General features: G+C 31.7%; 2 protein-coding genes across 4 annotated transcripts in view; one reads left to right on the forward strand and one right to left on the reverse strand.

Annotated features, from left to right (window-relative positions):
* Positions 1 to 218: 218 nt before the first annotated feature.
* On the reverse strand, positions 219 to 10549 carry LOC134694937 (uncharacterized). Its single transcript, XM_063556051.1, has 4 exons — positions 10410 to 10549; positions 1948 to 2081; positions 1175 to 1282; positions 219 to 792 (listed from the first exon to the last, which is right to left on the reverse strand). The coding sequence occupies exons 2-4, from the start codon at positions 2050 to 2052 to the stop codon at positions 301 to 303; spliced, it is 705 nt and encodes a 234-aa protein (XP_063412121.1). The 5' UTR covers positions 2053 to 2081; positions 10410 to 10549; the 3' UTR covers positions 219 to 300.
* Positions 10550 to 17969: 7420 nt separating this feature from the next.
* The window catches only part of LOC134694582 (A disintegrin and metalloproteinase with thrombospondin motifs 6-like), a 28719-nt gene continuing 20293 nt past the window's right edge, over positions 17970 to 26395 (forward strand). Inside the window, exons 1-5 of one of the 3 annotated variants that reach the window (XM_063555602.1) lie at positions 17970 to 18226; positions 19497 to 19705; positions 20113 to 20190; positions 24796 to 24934; positions 25967 to 26075. In XM_063555602.1, coding sequence (XP_063411672.1) covers positions 18136 to 18226; positions 19497 to 19705; positions 20113 to 20190; positions 24796 to 24934; positions 25967 to 26075 — 626 coding nt within the window. In that variant the 5' untranslated portion in view covers positions 17970 to 18135. The remainder of the gene's footprint in view (positions 18227 to 19496; positions 19706 to 20112; positions 20191 to 24795; positions 24935 to 25966; positions 26076 to 26395) is intronic. The other 2 variants (XM_063555605.1, XM_063555604.1) reach the window with 2 other exon arrangements.

Consider the following 26395-nt stretch of genomic DNA (forward strand, 5'->3'; position numbering starts at 1 on the left):
TAAACCAATACATTTCACTTTTAAACCAATACATTTCACTTTAAACCAATACATTTCAATCTACATGTAAGAAGCTGGCATTTGTTTTAATTCTTTGGTATGAAATCATTTTTATATAAATCAAACGGGAAAATATCGCAATAGTAATAATTGAAATATATGTGTAGTAAGCAAAAAAACACCCCCTCATGCGTTTTCTTTTTCAATTGAATATTAAGTTAACTGACATATCAATTTCTTTATATAAATAAATACAATAATTATACAGTTTCATATACAAGTGTTGTGTCACGAACCTATCTATAACAGCGCAGATTTCATTGGATGACAATTATATAATAGCTCGTAATTATATCGCTCTCTATCTAATATTAGTTTAATTTTATACAACTTAATAAAATCTTTTTGCCAACGACCACATCTATCTTTAGAACGGTATTTCATTTCGTCGTCTCTTTTATCCTCCACTTCATCTTTACTTTCATCTTCTGTATCAGAACTTGATGAGCTACTTTCACTTTCATCATCAAAACTATTTCTGGCATGATCGATTTCGTCGGAGATTTTAGTAGTGTAAGTTTCAGCAGAAATGCTTTCATTGATAAATTTTCTTCTCGTATTTGATTGGTCGATAGCAATGTCAAGGTCTTGTAGAATGGAATTTACTTTTGGCAGCAGATCGTTAAATCTGGTTTCAACGTTTAGAAACTCGGTTTCGTTTTTGTAAACATTCATCAGAACACGTTTCGTTCTGGTAAACCGTTTGTGGGATCTTAAAAACCTTACATGAAGCTGCAAAAAAATTAAAAACAAAATTAACAGATTCAAACAATCATGATAATTAATTATCTGTGATAATAATCCCATAGATGTAAATACCTTTATCTATGATAATACTGAATAAAAATATAAATAAGAGTACTTCTAATAACATTGAAAATAAGAACTAGTATTTGTTTCGATCACTCTGTTTCCTATGAATTTAGATTTTATAAGTTTTGCATTAAATAGTATTTATTATGTTTTTTACGTTTTTAAATCTTCATTTAGCCGTAATAAATGTTCGTTTCGAGCGTCACTGATGAGTCCTAAGTAGACGAAACGCGCGGCTGGCGCAATTACAATTTTTAATCCTGGTATCTTTGAGGAGTTTGTTTCGAATATGACTTGATACCTTTTTAAGTGCCTTCTGTACCCTGCTTTCATCAAGTTTCTTTACTCTGCATTTTACAGATGCTGATAGCATATGAATCATCCTACGACTCTGTAGTTTCTGTAAACCCTAGAAAATATTTTTATTTTTTAGAATAATGAACATTTCAAATGAAAAATATTTTTCATACTTATTATGGCAGCAGATAAATAAATAAATAAATGTAAATGTTGAGATAAAACAGTTAATCGATTGAATGAAGATTATTAAATATCTATCATTAACAAATGTTTCCCAAATAGGACAAAACTATTTCGTTCGATCTCATTCGCATTTAAATGTATTCTTTAGTTTTGCTTTGAAATCCTCACCGCGACATCGAGATGAGTAACTGATAACAAATTATTTCATACTCCTTCTGAATTCTTTCAATATCATTGTTGATAGTTGAACGTCCAGTTGCAAATATTTTATGGATATTCAGGAAAAAGGTATTTTTTCAATGTAGATATTCTGCATGATATATGTTAACCTGGACGGCGGACAAGAAATTTGGACAGGAATTTATGAAAAAAAACCGTCAAGTTTGATCGTCGCAACGTTAACAGACGTACAACCTAGATACACCAGTATTGTTTACAATGATAAGTAAAGAGACTATGGCTCTCACCTTACACATGCAGGGCATGTGAATTACATGTTCTTTTGACCGGACATGGCCGCGTATTCATACATGCAATACTGATGTACACGTATATATATATTTATAATTATGAACATTTTATTCAACATACAAAATTTCTTTGCACCTCGTCTATGTAATCTGAACCTTCTTGTAGTTTTATTTTCAATCCTCGAAGGATGTCAATTATTGGTGTCATAGGCGGGAAGTTTTCCATGCTCAGTTTCTGTTTTTGTCAAATATCACCTGGAATATTAAAAATAGTTTGAAAAATACATCATATTGTTATGCGTTTACTTTTCTACATTGGCTAGAGGTATAGGGGGAGGGTAGAGATCTCACAAACATGTTTAACCCAAGTCAGGAGCCTGTGGTCTTTGTTTAATAGTCTTGTATTATTTTAATTTCAGTTTCTTGTGTGCGGGAATTTTCGCTACATTGAAGACTTATGGGTGGCCTTCGGTTGTTGTCTGCTCTATGGTAGGGTGGTTGCCGCTTTGAAACATTCATCATTTCCTTTCTCAATTTTATTTTTAAAAATACATCATACATTAAAGAGGGTCTAGTTCTTATAAATGGGGGTCGTGGTGGTGGAGGGGTTTAGGTGGTGATAATGGGGGTGTTTTTCATTTCTGCATTCTTTATTTATTTGAGCCATATTTCTTTCTCTTAATGCGGGGTTCACACATTGCCGATTTTTGCTCCCGTTTGAGATCAGACAGCAATACGACACGAAAAGTGAAAAAGTCGGATTAGTATCCTCAATTATCTGGAATGTCCTATCATTGTCTGAACGCATTCGTTTTAGTTCGTAACAGATTCCTACGGACCGGGACGGGTTCGATTAGTTCGGCAAAGCATCCCGACAGTTAGGTGCGTCCCGTAACATTCTGGGCAATTCAGCCGATTTTGTCTAGTCGGATTACAATCGTGGCTATGTCGTGACAGATTCTGCTGTATCGGATCGAATTCCGACCAATGTCTTGTGTATTCTGGACGGTGTCCTGTGGAACGGGAATGATCCGGAGTAATTTTTCATAGCTGTTTTTCTGCCGATTGAGTCCAGATTGCATTCAGATCTTGTCGATTGCGAACCGTTTTTTGCCGAAACCGTTCCGAAACAGTCCCGTTATTAATACGAAATTCGTCAATACAATACGACTGAGACCAGACAAAGCCGTTTGCAATGCGATAGAGCGGACCGTGATAGGATTACATTCCGACAGTACCTGATCATCCCGAATATGCCGACAGTTTTCGAACGGATAACTTCCGTCAGCGTCGGTTCACTGTCTGGTCATTGTCTGATCTCAGTCGGATTACATTCGGTAGAGTCGTGACGCAGTCGTGACAGACTCGGTCGACTTTTACCTGGCGAAAAATACGAATCGGATTAGAAGCGGATTCAGAACGGGATTATCGGGACTAATTCGTTTAGAAACTGTTGAATATCGGTGCTTCCTGAAAACTATCTGATTGTTGTCGTGATCAAATTATTTTTTTTATAAATTTTAATTTAAGTTTGAATTTCCATTCACGATTCACAAGATCTTGATCAGACTTTTAATAAATTTTAATCGGGTAGGTCCTGTCAAGAACGGTAGTAAAAATCGTGAATGTGTGACCCCAGCTTTACATTTTGTATACTGTTATCTATTCTATACATTTAAGAATCAATTTAATATCTTTTGTTTTTTTCGGCCTATTTTTTCTATCTTTTTTTATCATTATTCTGAAGTATGATTAATTCAGACCCGAATTTACATTTATCGAAGACTCACGTACAGTTTTAGAATAAGAATATATATATATATACTGTTAATGCGCAAGAAAATGCGTCGTCAGCCAAAGCAACGACATACAACAGTATCTCGGCTGTCGTAACTGATTTAAAAAAAATAATTACAAAAAATCTTGACATCTGTGAAGTGGAACATTTCGGGAAGAGTTTATTTTGAAAGTCAAATGACATCCGAAATTTTTTCCTCATAAAAGTTTGAAATCGATAAATTTTAAACTAAAAAAGGGTGATATGCAGCATCAAAAGTGAACTATTTGCTACTGGACACACGAGCTGGTCATGAAACTGATTGAACCGGCCATAATTATCGATACACAATCGCCAATCGCTTTAGCTGTCATCATCATTTTTAAAAAAGACTATAAATGAAAATCTAATTAATTATCTTCCTTTCATGATAGATTGAACCAAAGTTATCTAATTGTTATCACAGAGAGGGACTAGCAAGCAATTTTTAATTGAAGCGTATTTAACGTTAAAACAATTTTTCCACTATAAACAAATGTTACTTTATACAAATACATGTATAAGGACTTTGTTACCTGAATCTACACATTTTATGAATTTTTATTACAATAGATTAATATTATGCTATATCATACAGGTAGATATTAATTTAAATACAGAGAAACATTTATTTCCATATTAGAAGATAATAAATTTCATAATGGAAGTTGATAATTTCCATATTGGAGGTTAATAATTTCTATATTGTAGGTATTAGTTTCCATATAAGAAGATAGTCATTTTTATATAGGGAGTTTAATTTCGTCGATAATATTTTTGATAGTACACGGAAGATAACACCACTTGAAATAGCATCCTGCGACAGGAAGTTATTCAAGTCTCAATACTTTTGTTTAAGTGTAATTTTAAAATGAAAATCAGCTGTATTTTTAGAAAATCGAAAGCTACGTGCAAATATTTATTTCAATGTGAAGGTTTTCTATACTACTACTGCAAACAAACAAAAAAAGAACACAAAAAAACCTCCTTCCTTAAAAAAATACATAAAAATACATTTTTTAGTAAGATTCTCCGTCATAAATTCGTCCGGATTTAAAGCATTTTTAATCTATCTACATGGCTACAAAAGATGCAATCATAATGTAATCTTTGTTTGCTTGCAGTAACTTATTATTGTCTGTGCTATCCTGTACGAACTGTGACGCCCGTATATGACACGGAAACCAGGCGTAAAAATCATACTTTAACCTGGCGGCATTGCAGTGTTTACAAAATGCATATCCAGGCGTCAACCAGGCGTCAACCAGGCGTAAATTAGGCGTAACTAAGGCGTAAACCAGGCGTAAAATTAGGCGTAATATTTAAATTCACAATTTTCATTAATTTATTTGATTCAGTATTTCCAATTTCAGATTCTTCCAAAAAGCACAAAACAAGCAAATTATCCCTGAATATATGTAGCTGACATGTGTCCAACTCTAGCAAACTAAAATCAAAGAGGCAAATTTTGAAAAAAAATCCCATGATCCTTTGCACAAAGCATTATGGGTATTTTTATTTACGCCATACCAGCAGTTTTACGCCCGTAAGAAAATTTACGCCTTGCTTATTTCTATTTACGCCCGTAAGAAAACTTACGCCTTGCTTATTTCAATTTACGCCAGGTTAAGTTCTTTTTTCTACGCCCGTCAGGACTACAAATTTACGTTTCCTGCTCCCTTACGCTTGGATCTAGACACGTAACTACCACTTACGCCTGGTTTACTCCTTATTTCCAGGCGTAATACGCCTTATAATTTCGTACGGGATACAACATTTAATAACGATAATAAGAATAAGAACATTACAAACTCTCTCAACGAAAATACATCTTGCTATTCTATACTGAATCATCATACTATAATGCAATTAATATACTATGCAGAACGTGTTGTACTGTGAAGTTACTGTGGCCACCTAGATTCATACTATACAAGTATCGGACAAATATATGACTTTAGAACCTCACCGTAATATTTACCGCCTTAGAAATGCCCGTGCAGTACTAACCAAAGATTTATAATCATATTACTATCAGACTATTTCTAAAACCTTATTCCACAGTTACTAAAGAGAGAAATATATTAGAGAAAATACAAATATAACGGAATAGAAATGTACTAACATGTATATGTCTATATCTCATCATAAATATGATCTTCAAAAAGAATCGTTTTCATTAGGAAAAGGCGCAAAACTGCTTAAGAATACAATAAGTGTGGATAAATTTAGTAAAGACTTCATGTAAAAAAGATACGAATCACATTATTTTTTGCAACTCAAAGAATTCTGCCTACACCAAAACTTTAAAGCAGAGGACCGAGCCACTAAAACACAGTGAGCGAAATCTCGCTTGTTTACTCTTTATGTTCAAGTTGTTTTTAACTGATAAGCGAAATACTACACAGAAGGTAGCACATAGGAATGCGGACAATTAGTCTCTTTCCCCAGTGTATAGGTTGGGAACTGAGATACAAAATAACCCCAACATAACAGTAACTTATCTATTTATTGACAAATCATTCTCACACAAATTGTCACAGCTTGTATACCATTTGAGAGATGTGCATTATAGATTCAACTACAATACATTTTAACTTTAATTTTTCATAATTTATTTTTAAAGATTATACACTTAAAGATTTCAAACGGACTTAAAAATTGAAGAAGGTGCTCCCGTGAGAGCGCTTGAAGGCTAATGACTTAATAAGTGGATTACAAGCGCCATTATGTCAGTACAGATAGGTCAAACAAAAAACTTTCTTACTAAAATTGTGAATCAAAATATGTCAAAGAGACAACAACCGACCAAACAAAAACAGAAACAGCCGAAGGCCATCATTAGGGCTTCAACTCAGAGAGAAAATCCCTCACCCGGGGTCGGTCCTCAGCTTGTCCCTAAATAAAATGATGTACTAGTTTAGTTAATATGGACGTCACATTTAATTCCAAGACAACTATTAAATGAACTAAAAAATATATAAGACTAACAAAGGCTATATGGTTCTGACTTAGGACAGGCGCAAAAATGCGGCTGGGCTAATTAATCATGTTTTGTTCGCCTATACCGCTAAACAAAGTAGAATAAAGAAACACATAGCAATACGCACAGTAACATTCAGTTCAAAAGAAGTCCGAGTTCGATGTTAGATATTTGCTGTTTCTGGTGAGTGTTGGATGGAACGGATAAGTCTAATATACCATTATGTCCAACATCGCATAAATAACGTTCTTGATTCGAGGGTAACTGGAACTTTAGTAGACGAAACATGCATCTAGCCTACATGTACATACAAACTTTTTACGCCTAATATCTATGATGAGTTTATTTCAGACGATATATTAAACTAGCAAGCACCATTAAATTATGCACTTTGTGCTTGCTTTACATAACAGCTAGCATACGATGCAAATACAATTGTACGTATTGTTGTATTGATGCCAGCAATGTGTTTGAACTAGATGAGGATCAACCCGCATGGACTCTTGTTGGTAAGAGACCAGCCTCGATATTGGTAGCTGCCCTCCATAGAAATTATTAACATGGTCCTGTACAATGCCAAAAACAAACAAAACATATTTTTATTAAAAACAAGACAACTATAAACATTTTAGATATTTTTCAAACTAAAAAATATCGAAAGTGATATGTATTCCTACTATTTCGAGACGTAGTGATTCAAAACATTTTTTATGTACGTATTTGCAAATAAAAACAAACTTTGAATCATTGAACAACAATCCGGAAACATTAACTCTAATTCTGGTCGACTATTTGGTGATTTTACTTTTAAACACATCAATACAGCACCAACAGCTGGGGATAAACTCATGGTGTTCGACAGATTCAACAATGCATTTTCGAATTAATATCCGATATTTTTATATTAGTGATACGAATACTGACAATGTTTGAGAGAATGCTTTGTCCCCAAATATAAAGATTGTACACAATGCTATAGATTATTGTTGAATTTCACATTCCAATTTTTGAATAATTATTAAAGATTTTGACCAAGAGTTGTCTCATTGGCAATCATACCACGTTCTCTTTTTTTTTATACAGCAGCAATTAAATGAAACTAGCACCATATAATTTCGTGCGTCAGAAGAGTAACTATATGAAAATAAACCTGCTATCTTAATTAAAGAAAGGTATCAACCTTAAACTCCTTAATAGCAAAAAGACAGTGTTATTAATGAAAAGGAACTGCTTCCCCCACAATCCACCGAACTAGAATAGTTATCAAAAGGTTTGGATACAATATACCTTACTCATGGCTGGAGATTTTTAAAAATAATTTTATAAATCACTGATTTTTTTTGGCATGGCGTTTTCAGTCCTTTACCCTATGTTTTAACTAGACATTTTATGAGATCATATATAAGGAGTACAGGAGGGGCGGTTCTGTTATATATACTGTGTTCATAGCCCGTTATTTTTATATTTAGCACCTTTTTATTCTTCTTTCTTTCATTAATTTTTGCCATTATTTCATGACTATTGTTTGTCCAGTTCTTTATTCTGTTAACCTACATATACCACCACTTCCCTTGGATAATACCAAGTTTTTTTTAAAGAAAATCTCAGTATATGACATTCGTTTCAATACTATAGTTAAATATTTGTCATTTCGGTACATATAGTTGTTTATATCAATGTCAGTTGGTCTCTGGAGGACAGTTGTCTCATTTGCAATCGTACCACATCTCATTTTATTAAGGAATGACTGTAATACTTTTTCCGTCTATGAAGAAATAACATAAAAAATTTGATGCACACAGAATGACGCGCGTAGCGGGTTATTTAACAGTGTGCACCAATTTTTTTTAATTTTATTTCGAATAGACAGAAAAAAATATTACAGTAATTTCTTATAATCTAATTCTAAATTCCTTTTTAAACCGTAAAAAACCATGGAAAAACGTTGATGACGTCACGATCACATGACTAAATTATGTCCATGGGATCATAGCAAAATAACGTCAGCTAATCAGAAGACGCGTTACATCCAAAATTAAATTATTAAGATATGAATGACAAAACGTACGATTCAAGTCTGTGGATAATGAATCCGCTATCAAAAATTTATGAAACGATGTTTTTTCTTAATTATACTTACAAAATTATAGTGCAGCTTTTCCGTTAATTCAGAAAACAACTGTTTTATTACAAAACCAACCAGTATGTAAAATTTATATGTTGCAAAATGACTGAGAGCAAGTACTGTACTTAATATTCTGATGCATACACTACAGTACATATAAAAGTGCTGTATATATCCTGACAATTTTTTCCTTTCATTCATAAAAATTGTCAAGCCCGATTTATACTTTTTACATGCATGTGCATATGCATACATCTTTATCTCATTTACGATCCTTAACGTTGACTTCATAATATTCTAAAATTCACCGCAACATTCAAATTGTTCCCTGATCATGCATGATGAAGTAGAGTTTACCAGTTGGGATTTATTGTGTTGTCAAATCTAAACAGACTTTTTTGTAGAATTTATTTTCTCTACCTAGAATATGACCACCAAACCACTTATGCCTCAATTGAGATTATTTGAAAAGAAAGGACTATCATAAATGGACTGACTTTATTGGAATAAACCTCTTGTCACGTACTTTATTGACATTCCATTAATATATTGCAACTGATAATATGGTTAACTTTTTTCTGGTAATTCTGGTATTTTGTATATGTGTTAACTGAGTATTAAAGTTGTCTCAACTTTAAAAAGATAATATAGGAATGTAGAACTGATATTATAATAATTATTATAACAAAAAAAAAAGGAATAAAACCAAAAGTAATATACCGATGTTTAAAGTAAGAAAACATCCCTCGACATCAGACAGAATAACAACACACTCATATATCAATCCATCTACATGTTTGATTTCTGTAATAAATTGTACATGTATCTTTGATGACATTACTTTCTTATTTTCAAATTAAGCATATCAATGATATAACGATACCAACAAATGCCACATGAATCAAGCTGTCCCCTTTTACCCACCCCGCTCTAGACCTTACCCCATGAGTTTGATTGGAGTGTTGTCACCCAATCATGTGATTTCTCAAACTATCTTATGAAACACTATTTGCCTTTTAGATGTTTTTGGTGCGGTGTCCTATTTTCCTTTAGCAAGGAATTTGTATGAACCCCTTTAATCAAAATGAATCATACTTATATCTTTTTTTTTAATTTGGGTATTCGTCGACAATAAACGAACAACACACATATTTATCAAATTGTAAAAAAAAATTCTTAAATAAAGGCAAACGTAGTATACCGCTGTTCAAAACTCGTAAATCGATGGACAAAAAACAAAATCGGGTTAACAAACTAAACTGAGACAAACGTTTTAAAAGAGATATAAGAGGAGAACAACGACACAACATTAAAATGAAACACACACAGAAACGGACTTTAGCATTAGACAAAATCCGATGAGAATAACAAATATAACATCAAAACCAAATACATGAATTTGGGATAGAAAAGTACCGTGACACGTCTTATAGTAATGTGAATTGACATCTTAAGACAGTTCATGATAAAAAAAAAATGTTGATACTCATATAGAGAAAAAAATTATCAAATTACGAATAAACTCTTCATAGATACCAGGATTGAAATTTTGAAATGCATCAGACGCGCATTTCGTCTACAAAAGACTCAATAGTAACGCTCGAATAAAAAAAGTAGAAAAGCCAATCAAGTACCACACAAGTATTATTTAACACTTACAAAATAAGAATTTAGTTCTTCCTTCAGAAAATATCATATATATTATAGTTCCAGTTGATATGTTAATCTTATATATAGTCAAAAAGTACTCAACAATTAGGAGTGTATTGGTTATTCCAGATTCAGATTCACACGAGAACCTGACATACGTTGCAAATATAGTATCATAATATCCATATATGAAGATTTTTGTGAATGTCAACTTTACAATAACTATGATAATATCCAAATTGAACCTAATAGGAAACGAATAATTAGGTACAAATTCCAATATTGTTTAACAAATCAATTTACATTTATTAGTTTATTTCTAGAAAACTTTAGCAGGAAATTATGTTTGGAAATATATGATGGGAAAAAATATATATAGGTTGTCTTGACATTGCTATAAAATAATTGGATGTAATTTTTAATATAAAAAAAATCCTTGCAAGTAAAACCGTCCAATTTTACGACGTATGTCTTTATTTTTCTTTTTCTTATATTTTAATTAATCAATAGACCATCACATATGAAAATGATTATTATGTAATTCAAGACAAAACTACACAAGACAATCAAGATAAGACAAGACAATTATTTTACGTTAAAACTAGTGTATAATGGATGAAATAATTAAACAAAGTATACAAAATGAATTGTGCACATGTCAAGAAAAGTATGTTATTAACGTCACGGTAAATAAATTGTACAGAGTACCAGAAATGCATCTATTCAACAAAAAATAGCTGCGGAATTATTTGCTTGAGTCAAAACACTTTTTATTATTATGATTGGACATTATACATGTTTTTCAACATTAATAGATATATGTATTTAAACAAAACGTTAATAGTATATATCAAATATTGCAGCACTAACTGAAAAAGTTGAACCTATGAAAACGTCGGAATATTACATTCTCAAAAAGTCATCTTTGAAAAATGTGCAAATAAAATATGTTATAAGCATCCTTTTCTTGAAAAAAATTAACAGCAAGCATGCACCAATGTCAAATTGTTCTAATATTTCAAGTAAATTAAAAAATCTGTAATTCTATTGTTAAGGATGGGAATTTAGACACGAATGCATTGGTGTATTCCTTATTCCAGAATCATTGACCGTTAGGTGGTCGGTTCAAACCTATTTGTCGATGATTCAATATATATAGATTACAAATTATTTGGTATAACTGTATAGTAAATAAAGATGCGTCTACAAAATAAACAATGAATGGAAACTTTTGTTGAGACAATAAAAACGTAGGTGAAAAATCTGTCAATGACGGTGCAATTTGGGAACCTACACGTTATAAATACTATCCAAAATCATATCTTATTATGATAGAGAACAGATATAGGCAAATGTTACCATGGAAGACCTACTTTCTTAATAGATTAACATATGTTTTTAAAAACTCATATAAATGTGTTATTTATAACAATTTGCATGCAAAGTCTATTAACATACATTGATCAATTAAGTATAATCAGGAAATTAGTACTTTATTGTACCAATTGGAAATACAATTTTAGAACTAAAACAATTATCAATAAATAACCAGATATGTACTTTTAGTTTATAGCACTTTGCAGACTATTAATGGCGTTTTCGTCATTTTTTCGTTTTTATGCAATGATTTTGCCAACTGCGCCTCGACTTATCCATTTTGATTGTCCCTCTGGAAACTTTATTGTCTTACGCAAAAGAATAAGAAAGAGAAAAAACTTCGAAACAATGTACTCGTAAAAAAGACAAGTAATATGTATACCCTACAACAAATACACCATTGCAGTCAAATCAATAAGATGTATAAAATACTTGATTTCTGAGTAACTTACAGCATACTTTAATTTTTGATATCTAAGTATTATACACTTTTATAAAAAGTATTCCGATAATAAAATTGCTCTAAACTTAAGAAAAAGAACTAGAAATTCAATTAAATGTGTGTGACCGTATGATGTGTGTAAATTGACAAACCATGTCCACACGCATTTAATATTTCTTACTGTTTTGACTGCAATGGTGTATTTGTTGTAAAAAGGAGGCAAAAGAAAAACAAATACACAAATTCCTACGAACCAAACTTGATTTTTCCTTCAAAAGATAAAAATGTCCGAATTTGAACTTAATTTCAATTAAATAACTGAATCAATGTTCATAAGTTGTATTTTATTTACATGAACAACTTGCGAGCACTTTATAAAATGATAGAAATTATTATAAATTCAGGAATGTATCTCCCTCATGCAAAGCTCTGATTCCTTTCACGGATTTGGCTATACTTTTTAGACCTTTTGGATTATAGCTCTTCATCTTTTATATAAGCTTTGGATTTCAAATATTTTGTCCACGAGCATCACTCAAGAGAAATGTATTGTCGAAATGCTCATCTGGTGCATGAAAATTGGTAACGTTAATTGTATTATATGTATGATGTTGTAAATTATATTCTGGATAATATATGTTATACATGTACTAGAAATAATTTGTGGCTTTTACATCAACATTTGGTTAACCCTTAATTCAGACGACCGATGTTCTTCGTCTACTGTTTTATATAAATTATTTTACTTGTGATCTGCGTATTGCACGATGATCTATCAAGCGTTAGAAGCGCATTTTGTGTATTCATTTCATTTTAGCTGTAAATGGCGTTGAGCAGAATGAGAGCAACACCAGAGATCGATTTTTGTATCCAAAAATTGACGAGGAAATGCAATGCAAAAAGATATACTTTATAAACAAAGCACAAAACAGAAAATTTAGTAATCGGTTTGTCTTCAATCAAGTGTTTAAACAACATAACAGACTGCAAAACTTGGAAATAAAACAGTAGACAAAAAATATATGATTTCTACTCGCCAAATCTTAAATTTATATTGCTTAGTAGCAACAGATTAGCAGCGCCTGCATATGAAGTTTATATTTCCTAGTTGATACTTGATTCAATGACTTGCAATATATAACATGATTTCCTTGATAGATGGCTACTGTCCACAAGAAAGCTTTTCAATCAAGAGGGTCAAGTCGTTAAACTGAATGCTGATGGAAGCCATCACGAGTTGGTTGACGGTTATTAAATAATTGTTACACATATGACGACGAATGCAAAATGACAACTGGTTATCTATTTCTCTGAGACAGTTCTCTTCAAATTTTCGTTCTTGGGATTGTGACACACCAAGAAGCATTGCTTGACCGAAGGTCGTCAAATTTGAAATTATTTGAAAAACGCAAGAAATATACGACATAAAGCTCTCATACTAAATATAATTATATACCTCTGGTTTAGTTGACTAAGCTGTTTTCTTGAATTGATGTTTACAATATTTTGGCGGGTTCTGTTGATGGATGCATAATTTTGTATTATTTATTATGTTGAGCTTTTAGCTAGTTTTCAATAACTACGAGTTTTCTTAAATCGTTTTTTGTCATTTAATGTTTACGTACTTAAAAAAATATTTATATATCTCGTCTCTCTAATTTTAATATATGCCAGCTTTGATATTGCTGTGGTATGGCTATAAAGCAACAAATATATTGATTTTATAAAGAAACACATTCCCGTTTTCCATTACTGTACAAACTTATTTTCATATACCTTTTATGTACATTTTTCTATTTGGAGGCTTGTGTTCAAGGTTTCATCGTAATACGGCGGTATGTGTCAAAAGTTTCATCGTCATATGGCGGCATGTGTTCAAGGTTGTTTCATCGTTATATGGCGACTTTTTGTTCAAGGTTATGGGTAACTTTCTAAACTTGTTTACTATCTCACCTCTTATTTTATTGATTTTGTTTTTTTATTGTGTTAAAGATCAAATTCAGTGTATATTCACTAATTTGTTGTCATATGTCTTGTGATTGAAATAAGCCATTTCAATCGATATTTTATAGTGTGTGATGTTACACTATTGTTTTAGGTAAGGATGAAGGTTGAAACCTGCTGCATTTGATTGTACCTTTTTTAAGTCATGAAAATAAAGTTCAGTGGTTGTCGTTTGTTGATAATGTTCAAAAATGTTTCTCGTTTTTCGTTTGAATATAGATTAGACCGTCGGTTTTTCCGTTTGAATGGTTTAACACTAGTCATTTTGTGGAGCCTTTTATAGCTTGCTGTTCGGTGTGAGCCAATGTTACGTGTTAAAACTGTACTTTGACCAATAATGGTTTAATTTTATAATTTGACTTGGATAGAAAGTTGTTTCAAAACACTTATATCAGGTCTTCTTATATCTGTTATATTGGTTCTTATAGATTTAAATAAGATCCTTAGCCACTCTCTAATGAACAAAATAAGATGCATCGTAACTGTAATGTTCTGTTTTATTGGGTGTTCAAAACATATCGTAGATTACCTTCCCATTTATTTACGTTAAGAATAAGGTTCTTGTTTGTTTGTATATGAATGCATGTCTGTGTATAAGAAAAAAGTGACGTCACATTTGCACAACAATTAATTGATTCGTGACTTAAAGAAAATATCTGATTACAATTTCTCCCCATGCACCATTAAAAACTTTCAAACAAAATTAGTTAAGAAACGATCAACCGATCTAGTTAAAAGCCATTTAAGATGAAGATTTTTAAATTGAGCAAGCACTATTGGAAATTTGACTATTATATCATTACAAATATCTATGACCAAGTACAACAGTTTGAAATTGATAAACATTGTTTCGTTTGTATTACTAGTGGATTGATTTGTAAATATCTTTGCTGATATATTGAACACATACATGTATTATCTCTGTTTAAGAATATCTGTTTTACATGTAATTAAATACAAACAGGTCTGTCTAGATAAATACAGATAATCTGCTAGACACGATACAATCGGTGTTTCCACTCATAAGCAGTTTATCGATTCCTGATTAGGACAGAACATACTTATGTCGTTTGTTTATGTGTTACATATTTGTTTTTCGTTCATTGTTTTACACAAATAAGGCCGTTAGTTTTCTCGTTTGAATTGTTTTACATTGTCTTATCGGGACCTTTTATAGCTGGCTATGCGGTATGGGCTTTGCTCATTGTTGAAGGCCGTACGGTGACCTATATTTGTTAATGTCTGTTGTCTTTTGTGGATAGTTGTCTCATTGGCAATCATACCACATCTTCTTTTTTATATTATAATGAACATATTATGTAATGAACAAATTGATCTTTTGTGTGTGTGTTTTTTTTAAACTTAATGAATTGTATTATCAATGAGTATTCTTTCAGTTTACATTTTAGTGATGCTGCATATGCGTACTGATTTCTTTATTTATATTTTCGTTTTATATTTACGTCACTACCCAAGCTGCCAATTACAATGTGCAAAATTATATCCAAAGCTAGTAGGTCATGGTAATACGAATTTGGTTTTATAACCGTTTTTACAGTTAACCATGTAGTTGTAAGCTTATGTTGTACAGAAGACAAAATAAAACTTGCAAGTTATAATATGTTTTATAAACAGTGTTACGATAATCTATTTCATGTAAAATAAGTATAACATGTTGATAGATTATAGATAACGAATACTTTTACTATCAGACATTTGGAATGTTGATTAAAGCTTGTCAGCTGCTCGGTATCTGTACATTTTTACCATGTTTAATATGAGTATGTCAGCATTTTCCCACAGCAGTTAGAATATTTGACTTAAATAGTGAACATCAATAAAATGTCTCTGTACATGCATTGACTATTTAGTTCCCTATGGAATGGTTTTATAATTTATAACTAAAAGGTGCCACGCAATAACATTTACCCGTCCACATGCCTTGTTTGATGTTTACTTTATCACACCTTCAAAATCATATCCCTTAACCATAACTGTTTACTTCTACCAGGAATTGTTTGTGAAATTTTTATTAAATGAGAAATATGTTCGTTAGGCGTCCTTAATATAATGACAACGATCAATACAGTTAATTTAGACAATTTTGTTAGGTTTTTATTATCATAAGCATTGCTTCGAGATGTTTGTAGCACTTTAATTAGCAGTAAAATTATTGCTATGCATCCCTTTCCTTAGTCCTCAATGGTTAATTGTTGAAACATTTTTTTGTGAAATGGATCAACATTCACAATAGTATTTACACACACTGATTTTTTGATTTTACAGTACAATATTACGTTAGCGATGTAAAACAAATGGTTCCAGGTGCTTTCATTTCATGCATTTGTGAAGTAAATAGATGGATTTAAAAATAAATGTATTATTACATGCACATTTGAAATATAACTCCGTTCGTTTGACCAAGAAGTTTATACAACATTTGACTACACATATCACAACTCAGGAAATGTAATTAGCGGATAACCTGTTTTGTGTGTTTGGTGAAAATATTGAAATACGGACTGTTGTTCTTTTGTTACCTAATTGATATTATTTAATCAAAATAGTTTACAGTTGCAAACAATTATTACATGCTGATGAGCAACATGCCACAATATTATGATTTGATTTATCCTTCCTAAGCAACTGAGTCAGTCCCGGGTTTTTAGTTTTCTCTGTTTTGTTTTGTGTTTAAATTTGGTTTTTTTAATCTTTTTTGCATGGCGTTAAAGTTGAAAGTCATGTTGGTATCTTTTGGCTAATCTAGATTATAAAATAGAAGATGAATCGACATTTTGCATTAAAACACTAAACACTACTTCAGTTTGACCTTAAACATACCTGGTTTTCATGGGTTTCCCGTTTGAATGGTTTTACACTAAAGTCTTGTAATGTGGGCCTTTTTATAGCTTGTTGTTCGCTGTGAGCAAAGGCTCAGTTTTGAAGGCCGTACATTGACCTATAATGATTTACCTTTTTTTTGAATTGTTATTTGAATGGAGAGTTGTTTCATTAGCACTCACATCACATCTTCCTATATCTATCTATATATCTTTTTTGACACAAATGTTATAAACATTTATAATGAATCGTAATGTAAACGTATTTCTTGAAAAGGGAACCTAAAACGACTGATGGTTCACAGTGGAAGTGTCTGCAGGTATTATCATACAAATATTTTGATAATCCTATTTCTTACACCGACCACGTGACGACAAATAGGGCTGATACAGGGATGGGTGTAAATTATGTCTACTTTACTTTCATTACCTAGTTTAACATATGCACAAACTGTCATATAAATAATACGCATATGATCAAAATGACGTGCCGCTAAAATGGAGCGATACTATTTCTTTGGGTAAAGAAAATACACTATATAATATAAAAGTTTGGAGATTGTAATCTGTTATATCCCAATGTTCAGGACCTCGAGTTCTTTTGTGAACATTTATATTCCAAGAAATTTCACTATTTATCAGCAGCTGAAGTAGTAACAATAGTTAATGGTTTTTTTGTAAATAATTTCATATTTTGAATTCACTAGTAAGTATTTATTGTCTTAAAGAAATGCACCATAAATTAATTATTTTCGCATGTTGAAATGAAGGATAAAAGTGTACTGTTTTGTGTTTCCGTAGAAATACGTTTATCCTTGAAAAGAGAAGTTTAACGTATCACGAATCCCGACACACAGTTTATGCTAATATACTTCCTTCCAGTGACATTGAAATACGTCATTTGATTAAACTGCGTGTTCGTCAATAACAGGGTATTTAAACGAGAAGCTGTCAATTGAATAACTTTAAAAGTAGACACCGAACAGGCAACAGTTTGTTGGAACTTAAGATGAAATTTTAGTCTTTGATACCTTCGTTTTATTTGGATAGTGTTCTAATGTAACAACCCAGAATGAATATTTTGTCAATTATCGTTGTTTTATGGATTTCAAAAGTTACATGTTTTTATAGATGGTCACCTCATGACAATGTGGTATACAGAGGTAAGCTTATGTTAAATTATTTCTTTAAAATTTAGAGTTGATACGAAATGATATAAGGTATAATTCTGTTTTTTCTCTCTCGCTTTTTGAATCTACGGCAGTGTTAACATTAACAACGTTAACCATCATCGATAGACAAAATAGCGATCAAATTATTATCTATTGTCTTTCAAACTAGGTTTTTTCCCTTGGCCATACTTATCTTAAGGCTGTCACCTTCCATGACACTGTAAATGAGATTCGGCCTCTCGTTTGTATTACCATCAATATTCAATAAATATCGCTATTGGGTGTATTTTGTCTTTCATTTTTTTGTGTGATACTTTTTTTTTTATATTTGCCGAGAAGAGAGAATTATCCCTAGCAACAAACATAGATCGCAAGTAACATCTTCAATGTAAACATCAACGACGTGATATGCATAAAAACAACAATCTCATTATCATTGGTTTTGTTTAACTTTGTTGCTTGAACATTTCTCTGTAAGGCCACCAAAATTAACAATACAATATTGTGCAATGTTAACTGAAAAAGTCTAAACGTTAAGTAAAACTTGCTATTATTTACCTGGCCTGCAATATGTCAATTAGTCAACATAGGCTTTTCGCAAACGGCCCAAAAGAACGTAAAAATTATTTCCATTAAAAGCAACTTATCCTGTTGATCTAATGGTCTTATATGTTGGCATTGAATACGTTGTTTTTTCTCAGACTCTTAATAACGTTGTTATATTGAATACGTCAAATGTCTACCTACTGATATTTAAGGGTATTAAACCATGATAAATTGTTAGTTATAATGAAACGAATGTTAATGAAACGAAATTGCAAAACACTCGTAAGCGAATCCGGTGCAGGGTTTCTTAAAGATATCGTGTCATAGCCAAAAATGTGCGAAATAGCATGGGATTTATACTCTAGAGTACACATGTATAAAGTCCCTTTACAATTTGAATCGACAAATGGGATTTTTATAAAATGTAACAGGACAAGGTATCTGAAACTATAAGTATAAAGGGTTGCTCTGAGGTCTTTGTTAACTGTAATAGGAGGGTACGACAATCGTGATAGTAGCTGTCATTTATAGAATTAAAAAAGAAAAATAGAGCAGTGCATGTACATGTATTTGTTACGTATTCTTATGCAAATTTCAGCAAAAAATGTTTCAAACTAAAAAAGTGGGAATATCGTATTTTATGTATATATATAAGCATCCATTATTCTCTTTCTTTAATTTTATTTATGGTTTTTTTTTTAAATTTATTTTACAGAAGAGATTCTAGTTAAAATATCACAAGGTCTGCGAACGAGAAGATCAGCCGACAACAGCTTTCATCCACAGACTTATGACCTTGCACTAAAAGTTGAAAGGACACGAGTTCATTTTCATTTAGAACGGAATGATAACACTAGGACGAATGTTCCAACAATGACATTGAGACAAGGAATACTAACAGACACAATACTTCAAGAAGAAAAGGTATATGTCTTTTGAGAAAAATATCCATACTGAATGTTGCGCGTTATTGCAAATTTGAATTATAAAAGTATTGAATACAAGATGCAAATAAAAAAGTTCTTCTTCTCCAGCAAAATCGACGTTGCAGATTACAGATCACTCAGTAAGGATGGTACATTTAAATTTGTTGCAGGTTCTTTCAAGGGACTGGATAAAACATTGATCATATAATCCTGGACAAAGATCGAGAAACAATGAAGTCTCGTACTGTAATATGTTTATGCAAACGTAGTTCTTAGTTTGAGTATTTTTTCAAAGTTATTTCATGCTATGAACAATTCTGTTAACATATTTTTATGGGTATGCTGTTTTGCAGAAAAGGGTTTGAATCATTGTTATTAGCTCAGGTCTAAATATGATTATTACAGATGTCTGAATTTTATCAAGATATTAAAAACGGAGCATCGTTTGTCGTGCAACAGAACAAGGAACTGTCAGAAAGTATGGTAAGATATATTTATAAAAGTAAATGTGGCATGATTACCAGGTAGACAAAAAGACGTACATGTATATGAAAGCAACTACATTGTCTGTGTTGCCAAATGGATTTCAAAAAGACTGTAAAAAAAAAATCAGTTGGAAAGGGATTGGATTTACAGAGTGGCACGATGATATTATTATTTTATAAAATGTAACTAAACTTGTGAATGTTTAAATTATTTTGTATTTCGAGTTTTGAACTTTGGTAAGCTATATTGTTGTGGTATGTGTTAAGTGGATGCTTCGTAGTAATGCCTATGCTATAAGGAAAAGGCAAAGGATATCTCATTTAAAAACAAAAACATATCTGACGGTCTGGATCGGGTCCTTCATTTTTGAAGACTTTCATTTTTTATTTGTCATTTTTTCAATCTTACTTATTTCATACAAATCATTCTTCGCTGTCGAGTTATTGGACCTTTTTTTTTTAATTTGTTGGCCATTTTTTCTGTAGCATTGGTAATTTTTTTTCTCTATTATGTAAACTCCATCCAGACCCCCGTACATCTTAAAGCATCTCATGGCAAATTTTCTATTTGTTTTGTCGAAGTATGCTCCAAATACTATACGTTTGTATAATGTTTTCTGGTCTGTGCGTCCGGTGATTTGATCGTCTTTTCCGTATATAATCAGGGTCAATGTTTTTACAGTCATTTGTTACTGTACAATGTGTGTATCATTGTAGTGTTCTAATGAAACATTTATGTAATTATGTCATTTGCTTAAACAAAAAAAATTTTGTTTGCAATCGTTTGGTTTTTAACCATATTTTATTTCTAGCTGTATAACCCAAAGACGGATTACCAATACTTTAAATTGTATATGCAAGGTCCGTACAGTACAAACTTGCCTTCCAACTAAGATACAAAAGTATATATATATAAATGACATAATTATATGCAGTGCAGGCGATTTGGTGTCACGATATCTCAGTAACATGGGTTCGAATCCCGGCGAGGGAAGAACAAAAAATTTGCGTATTAAGCAAATTTGCAGATCTTACATTGTTGGGTTGATGTTTAGACGAGTTGTATATATACATAGTGTACACAGCCATGTATCACCATCATTGCTGGTGATCCGATGGATAAATCTGTTGTAGAGTGGTCTCTCACTCAGACGTACTTATATATATATATATATATATATATATATCTAACATTGTTGGGTTGATGTTTAGACGAGTTGTATATACATAATGTACACAGCCATGTATCACCATCATTGCTGGAGATCCGATGGATAAATCTGTTGTAGAGTTGTCACTGACTCAGACGTACTGATAAATATAATTATTTTCTGTGACTGTATCTTACATTAATTTGTAGGGTCCTTTACTATAGATAATTGAGATGATCTGTAACAATAACATCTCCGTGCCTAATATATCATGTACTGTAGTACGACGCTAGATTAAAACTGACGAGGAAAGGTAACACACGGCCACCGAAAGCTTTATTATTGTGAAGCCCAGATGGTCGGGTGGTCTAGCGGGACGGCTGCAGTGCAGGCGATTTGGTGTCACGATATCTCAGTAGCATGGGTTCGAATCCCGGCAAGGGAAGAACAAAAAATTTGCGAAAGCAAATTTACAGATCTAACATTGTTTGGTTGATGTTTAGACGAGTTGTATATATATATATAATTATTTTCTGTGATTGTAACTTGCATTAATTTGAAGGATCCTTTAATATAGATAATTGAGCTGATCTGTAATAATAACATCTCCATGCCTTATATATCATGTACTGTAGTACGCCGCTAGATTAAAACTGAGGAGGAAGGGTAACACACAACCACCGAAAGCTTTATTATTGTGAAGCCCAGGTGGTCGTGTGGTCTAGCGGTACGGCTGCAGTGCAGGCGATTTGGTGTCACGATATCTCAGTAGCATGGGTTCGAATCCCGGCGAGGGAAAAACGAAAAAAATTGCGAAAGCAAATTTACAGATCTAACATTGTTGGGTTGATGTTTAGACGAGTTGTATATACATTATGTACACAGCCATGTATCACCATCATTGCTAGTGATCCGATGTATAAATCTGTTGTAGAGTTGTCACTGACTCAGACTTACTTATAAACATAATTATTTTCTGTGACTGTATCTTGCATGAATTTGTAGGATCCTTTACTACAGATAATTGAGCTGATCTGTAACAATAACATCTCCACGCCTTATATATCATGTACTGCAGTACGCCGCTAGATTAAAACTGACGAGGAAAGGTAACACACGGCCACCGAAAGCTTTATTATTGTGAAGCCCAGGTGGTCGTGTGGTCTAACGGGACGGCTGCAGTGCAGGCGATTTGATGTCACAATATCTCAGTAGCATGGGTTCGAATCCCGGCGAGGGAAGAACAAAAAATTTGCGAAAGCAAATTTACAGATCTAACATTGTTGGGTTGATGTTTAGACGAGTTGTATATATATATACAGTATCTATAGAAAAAAGATTATTGTTTAATTGTTTCATTAAGACAAATTAAAAAAAATAAATAATTGAACACAAAGAAATATAAAAGGTAAGCTAGACGAATTAGCAAGTCTCATTATAGGTTAGATAATACTTGGTCATGTTCAATTAATATATAAAATATTTTAGGCTCTTGGACATCGAAATTATACACTTCTTAAACAAAATGTTTCAGTGAATAGTAATTTATGTATAGCATTATATAGTGATGGGAAGCCATATGCTATGAAAAAAAATTGATTTTCCATTGGACGAGAATTGGTGAATATGTTCTAAATATAACATCTTCCTGGTTATATATTTGCTCATATTCATTTCAACAAGTTCAATACAATGATGACTAATCCCTTTATTTTGTTCTGTGAAGCATGACATTTCAATACAAAAAGAAAAGAAAAGGAAAACCTTGTCAATCTGTTGATTTATATTTTCTCTATTGTTGCCGTGTAAAATAACTTTAATCGCATAATCATAATTGATTTCTATATCTCACATATATACCTTAGATAAAAAGTTAAAAATATATTTTGTTCATGATTTAACAGTCATTTGTTACATAATTTACATAAACGGTTAAAATACTTATTATCTATTCATGATATAACTAAACCATTTAGTGTTCCGCATTCTTCAAATCTGTAACCTCATAATGCATGTGAAGGACAGAACAAGGATGTTTTTGAAGAAGTCTAAATCACAGAAAACGCAGTGTATGAATACAAAACCTTGGACGATTTTATGCCAACAAAGGCGAGGGAACTGTCCTCAACGCCTTTCTGGATACGATACTGGATGTTATCGATACTTTGAATGTGGTTGTAGGTTAACACCAAGGACATTGACGAGTTTCAGTTAAAAAGAAAGTGTTCAGCTAACATCATATTTAAAAAAGAATCGGACATTTTTCTTTCCCATAGTTAGACGAAAAATTTCGAAATGCTTGACTAGCCGTCGTGTTAAGCTAATGATGCTATGAGTCTAACTATTGAAAATGGAGATATATATTTGATATCCAAGTGCAATGGTTTATCTCATATACAACTTAAATACGAGATCTTTACACTCTTCGAGGTTGTTTTTTTAATTTTTTTTATAAAAACTGCTTTTCTGTGTTTTATCTCAACACTCCCATTGGACTTTAAATTAGAGGCGAAAGATAACAAAGACAAATTCAAAATCACAAGTCGAAATAAACTAAAAATACCATGGATAAGAAAAAAACACAATATAGAAAAATAAAGGTATCACAAATCCCTAAAAAAACTGGGGGTGATTTCAGTATTTAATGCTTACAATACAACGCGGACGCTAATTATCAGTCAGGGACATTACTTAAACAAGTAACATTTAAAATTACCTATACAAGTAATGTTGAAAACGAGGCTATTTTAAATATTACTTATATATATAAGTAATTTTTCTAAATATTATTTTTGTAGGTGTTCAATTATACAGATTTTACTAGCTTTAACAAATTTTCACAGTCATCTGGTTATTTTTCCCATGAAATATAATATCTAATCCTTCTGAAACACTAATTACCTTTCTGACGCACTTATCTTTCAAATTGACGCTTCTGGGTCAAAGATTGGTCTCTTGGGACTATTAATTTATCATTTTCCTTGAAAATCTTGAAGGTAGACATATATAAATAGATAGAAACTTGTGATTTAATTAAGGCTTAAAGTTATTTATAATTTGTAACCCAAAACAATTACATATGATTCTTAAGTAAGTGTTATTACTGAATATTTCAAAGATGTATAAAATAACTTATTCAAGTAATATTTTTGTCGTTATTCTTAAAGTAACCCTTTACCTCTATACTCCTCTCAAGTATAATAAATTCTTAATTTTATGATATAAAATGATGTAAATATTCATGAAAACTACATTAAGTCCATGCTTCTATTGAGTAATTTTATAATTTTCAAAAACAAAAATTACCTATATAAGTAACAAAAAAAATAATTTGTTTAAGTAACGCTCCTGACTGATTATATCATTAAGTGATTTGCTTTTCTTTGAAGAACAATTGTGATGCATGAAAAGATGCAATTGTTATCAAAATGGTTTCTAACCTTCATTTATAGTTCGGTACTTTCAATTCTGGTGATAACAGTTTTATTCTCAAAAGTCTAGATGAAATAACTACCATACAGTCCAACCACAGATTTGAAATAATTAAAGAAATAAGAAATCGAACAGAATTTGGAGATGGATTACAAACTGGTTAGTCAATAATTGTAAGAAATACAGCTAAATGCCCCAAGATATTAATACACCAAAAGTTTGAGGAAATTAACTTATTGGATACTCATATTTTCTATGATGAAGATTGATACATGGAACATTCGATATTCAGCAAATGTAAATATAAAAGGTCGACCAATCATTCTTACAGCGCCCGTTGCCAATACTATTAAATAGATTACATAATCTTAAAAATCAAATAATGGAAATAATTAGATAATAGTGTTAAGGAAATGAATATTCAAACATAAATAGGTACGTCATATCCTAGAAAAATATCTAACGAAACGAACTAGATATTTTGACAAGCTTTGTATGGATTATAAAGAATAAATTTTAGGGAAATAAGTGCGACCTGAACCTGGGTCGCAATTCCGAACGTTTTGAAATAGGAAAAATCCGTAGCTCTATGGTCCGCAAATAGTCAAAAAATTACAAAAGGACCTAAAGAGCTACGATACCGCAGCTACATATTAAAGAGATCATAGTCGTCATGAAATAATTTTGTAATTAAAGCATTGAAGAGTAAAAGTAAAGAACACATGTACATGATGAGGGAAGTAATCCTTAGTTTTAAAAATTATGTGTGTGTTAAATACAAGATGATAAAGGAATTCATAAACCTTTTGAACAATAGAATAAACCACAACACCCAGCTATTGGATAAAAACCCGCTCTGTCAGCCTTTCAACTTTGTATAATTTTACAACTCTGATAAATAAACTCATCATATATACCTGAATTGAATTTTTGTGTTAGCGTCAGACGCACGATTTGTCTTCAAAGGACTCACAAGTGACGCTCGATTCAAATAAAGTACACAGTTGAAGAGCAAAGAGGACCAAACATTCCTATAAGTTTTGCCAAATACAGCTAAGGTAAAGCGCAAAGCGGTAGTTTTTCAAAAATTTTAAGTTTTTTAACAGTAAATTTATATTTATAACCAATTTACATTTGGTGAAAGGTGTTCTACTGATGTTTCAATTCTTCTGTATTTAAATGTTCTTGTAGATGATCTGTTTAAAGATTTACCAATAAGAAAACATCACCGACAGAAAAGAGCCACAGGATCGAACCAAATAGAACTCTTGATTGTTTGTGACTATTCTATTTATGATTAGTAAGTAAACTGACAATAAAATAATCATGTTAATATGGTTCACTTATGTTTAAAGATGGCTTTAAGAGGCTATATTAATTAAATTGAGCAATAATCAACGTGCACTATGAGTTTAAAAAACAACAACATATATTTCAATTCAGAAACTTTAATTTATTGAGGACATTGAACATATAGTTTTCGTAGATTTTTACCCCATGGATTATGTTTTTTGTAAGCATAGTGTACTTTGATAATTGTCAAAACAAGAAAAATGACAAAAATTAGTTACAAATGTTAAACTTACTTCGCCATTTCATTACATTAGACAATATACGAAA

This window comes from Mytilus trossulus, chromosome 13, assembly GCF_036588685.1.
Source record: "Mytilus trossulus isolate FHL-02 chromosome 13, PNRI_Mtr1.1.1.hap1, whole genome shotgun sequence".
In the NCBI taxonomy this organism is placed as follows: domain Eukaryota; kingdom Metazoa; phylum Mollusca; class Bivalvia; order Mytilida; family Mytilidae; genus Mytilus; species Mytilus trossulus.

Coding starts and splice junctions, on each gene's coding strand:
- LOC134694937 (XM_063556051.1), bottom strand. CDS start 2,052: ATGGAAAACTTCCCGCCTATGACACCAATAATTGACATCCTTCGAGGA. Junction 1,283..1,947: donor ACGAGGTGCAAAGAAATTTT/GTATGTTGAATA, acceptor AATATTTTCTAG/GGTTTACAGAAACTACAGAG. Junction 793..1,174: donor TACAGAAGGCACTTAAAAAG/GTATCAAGTCAT, acceptor ATTTTTTTGCAG/CTTCATGTAAGGTTTTTAAG.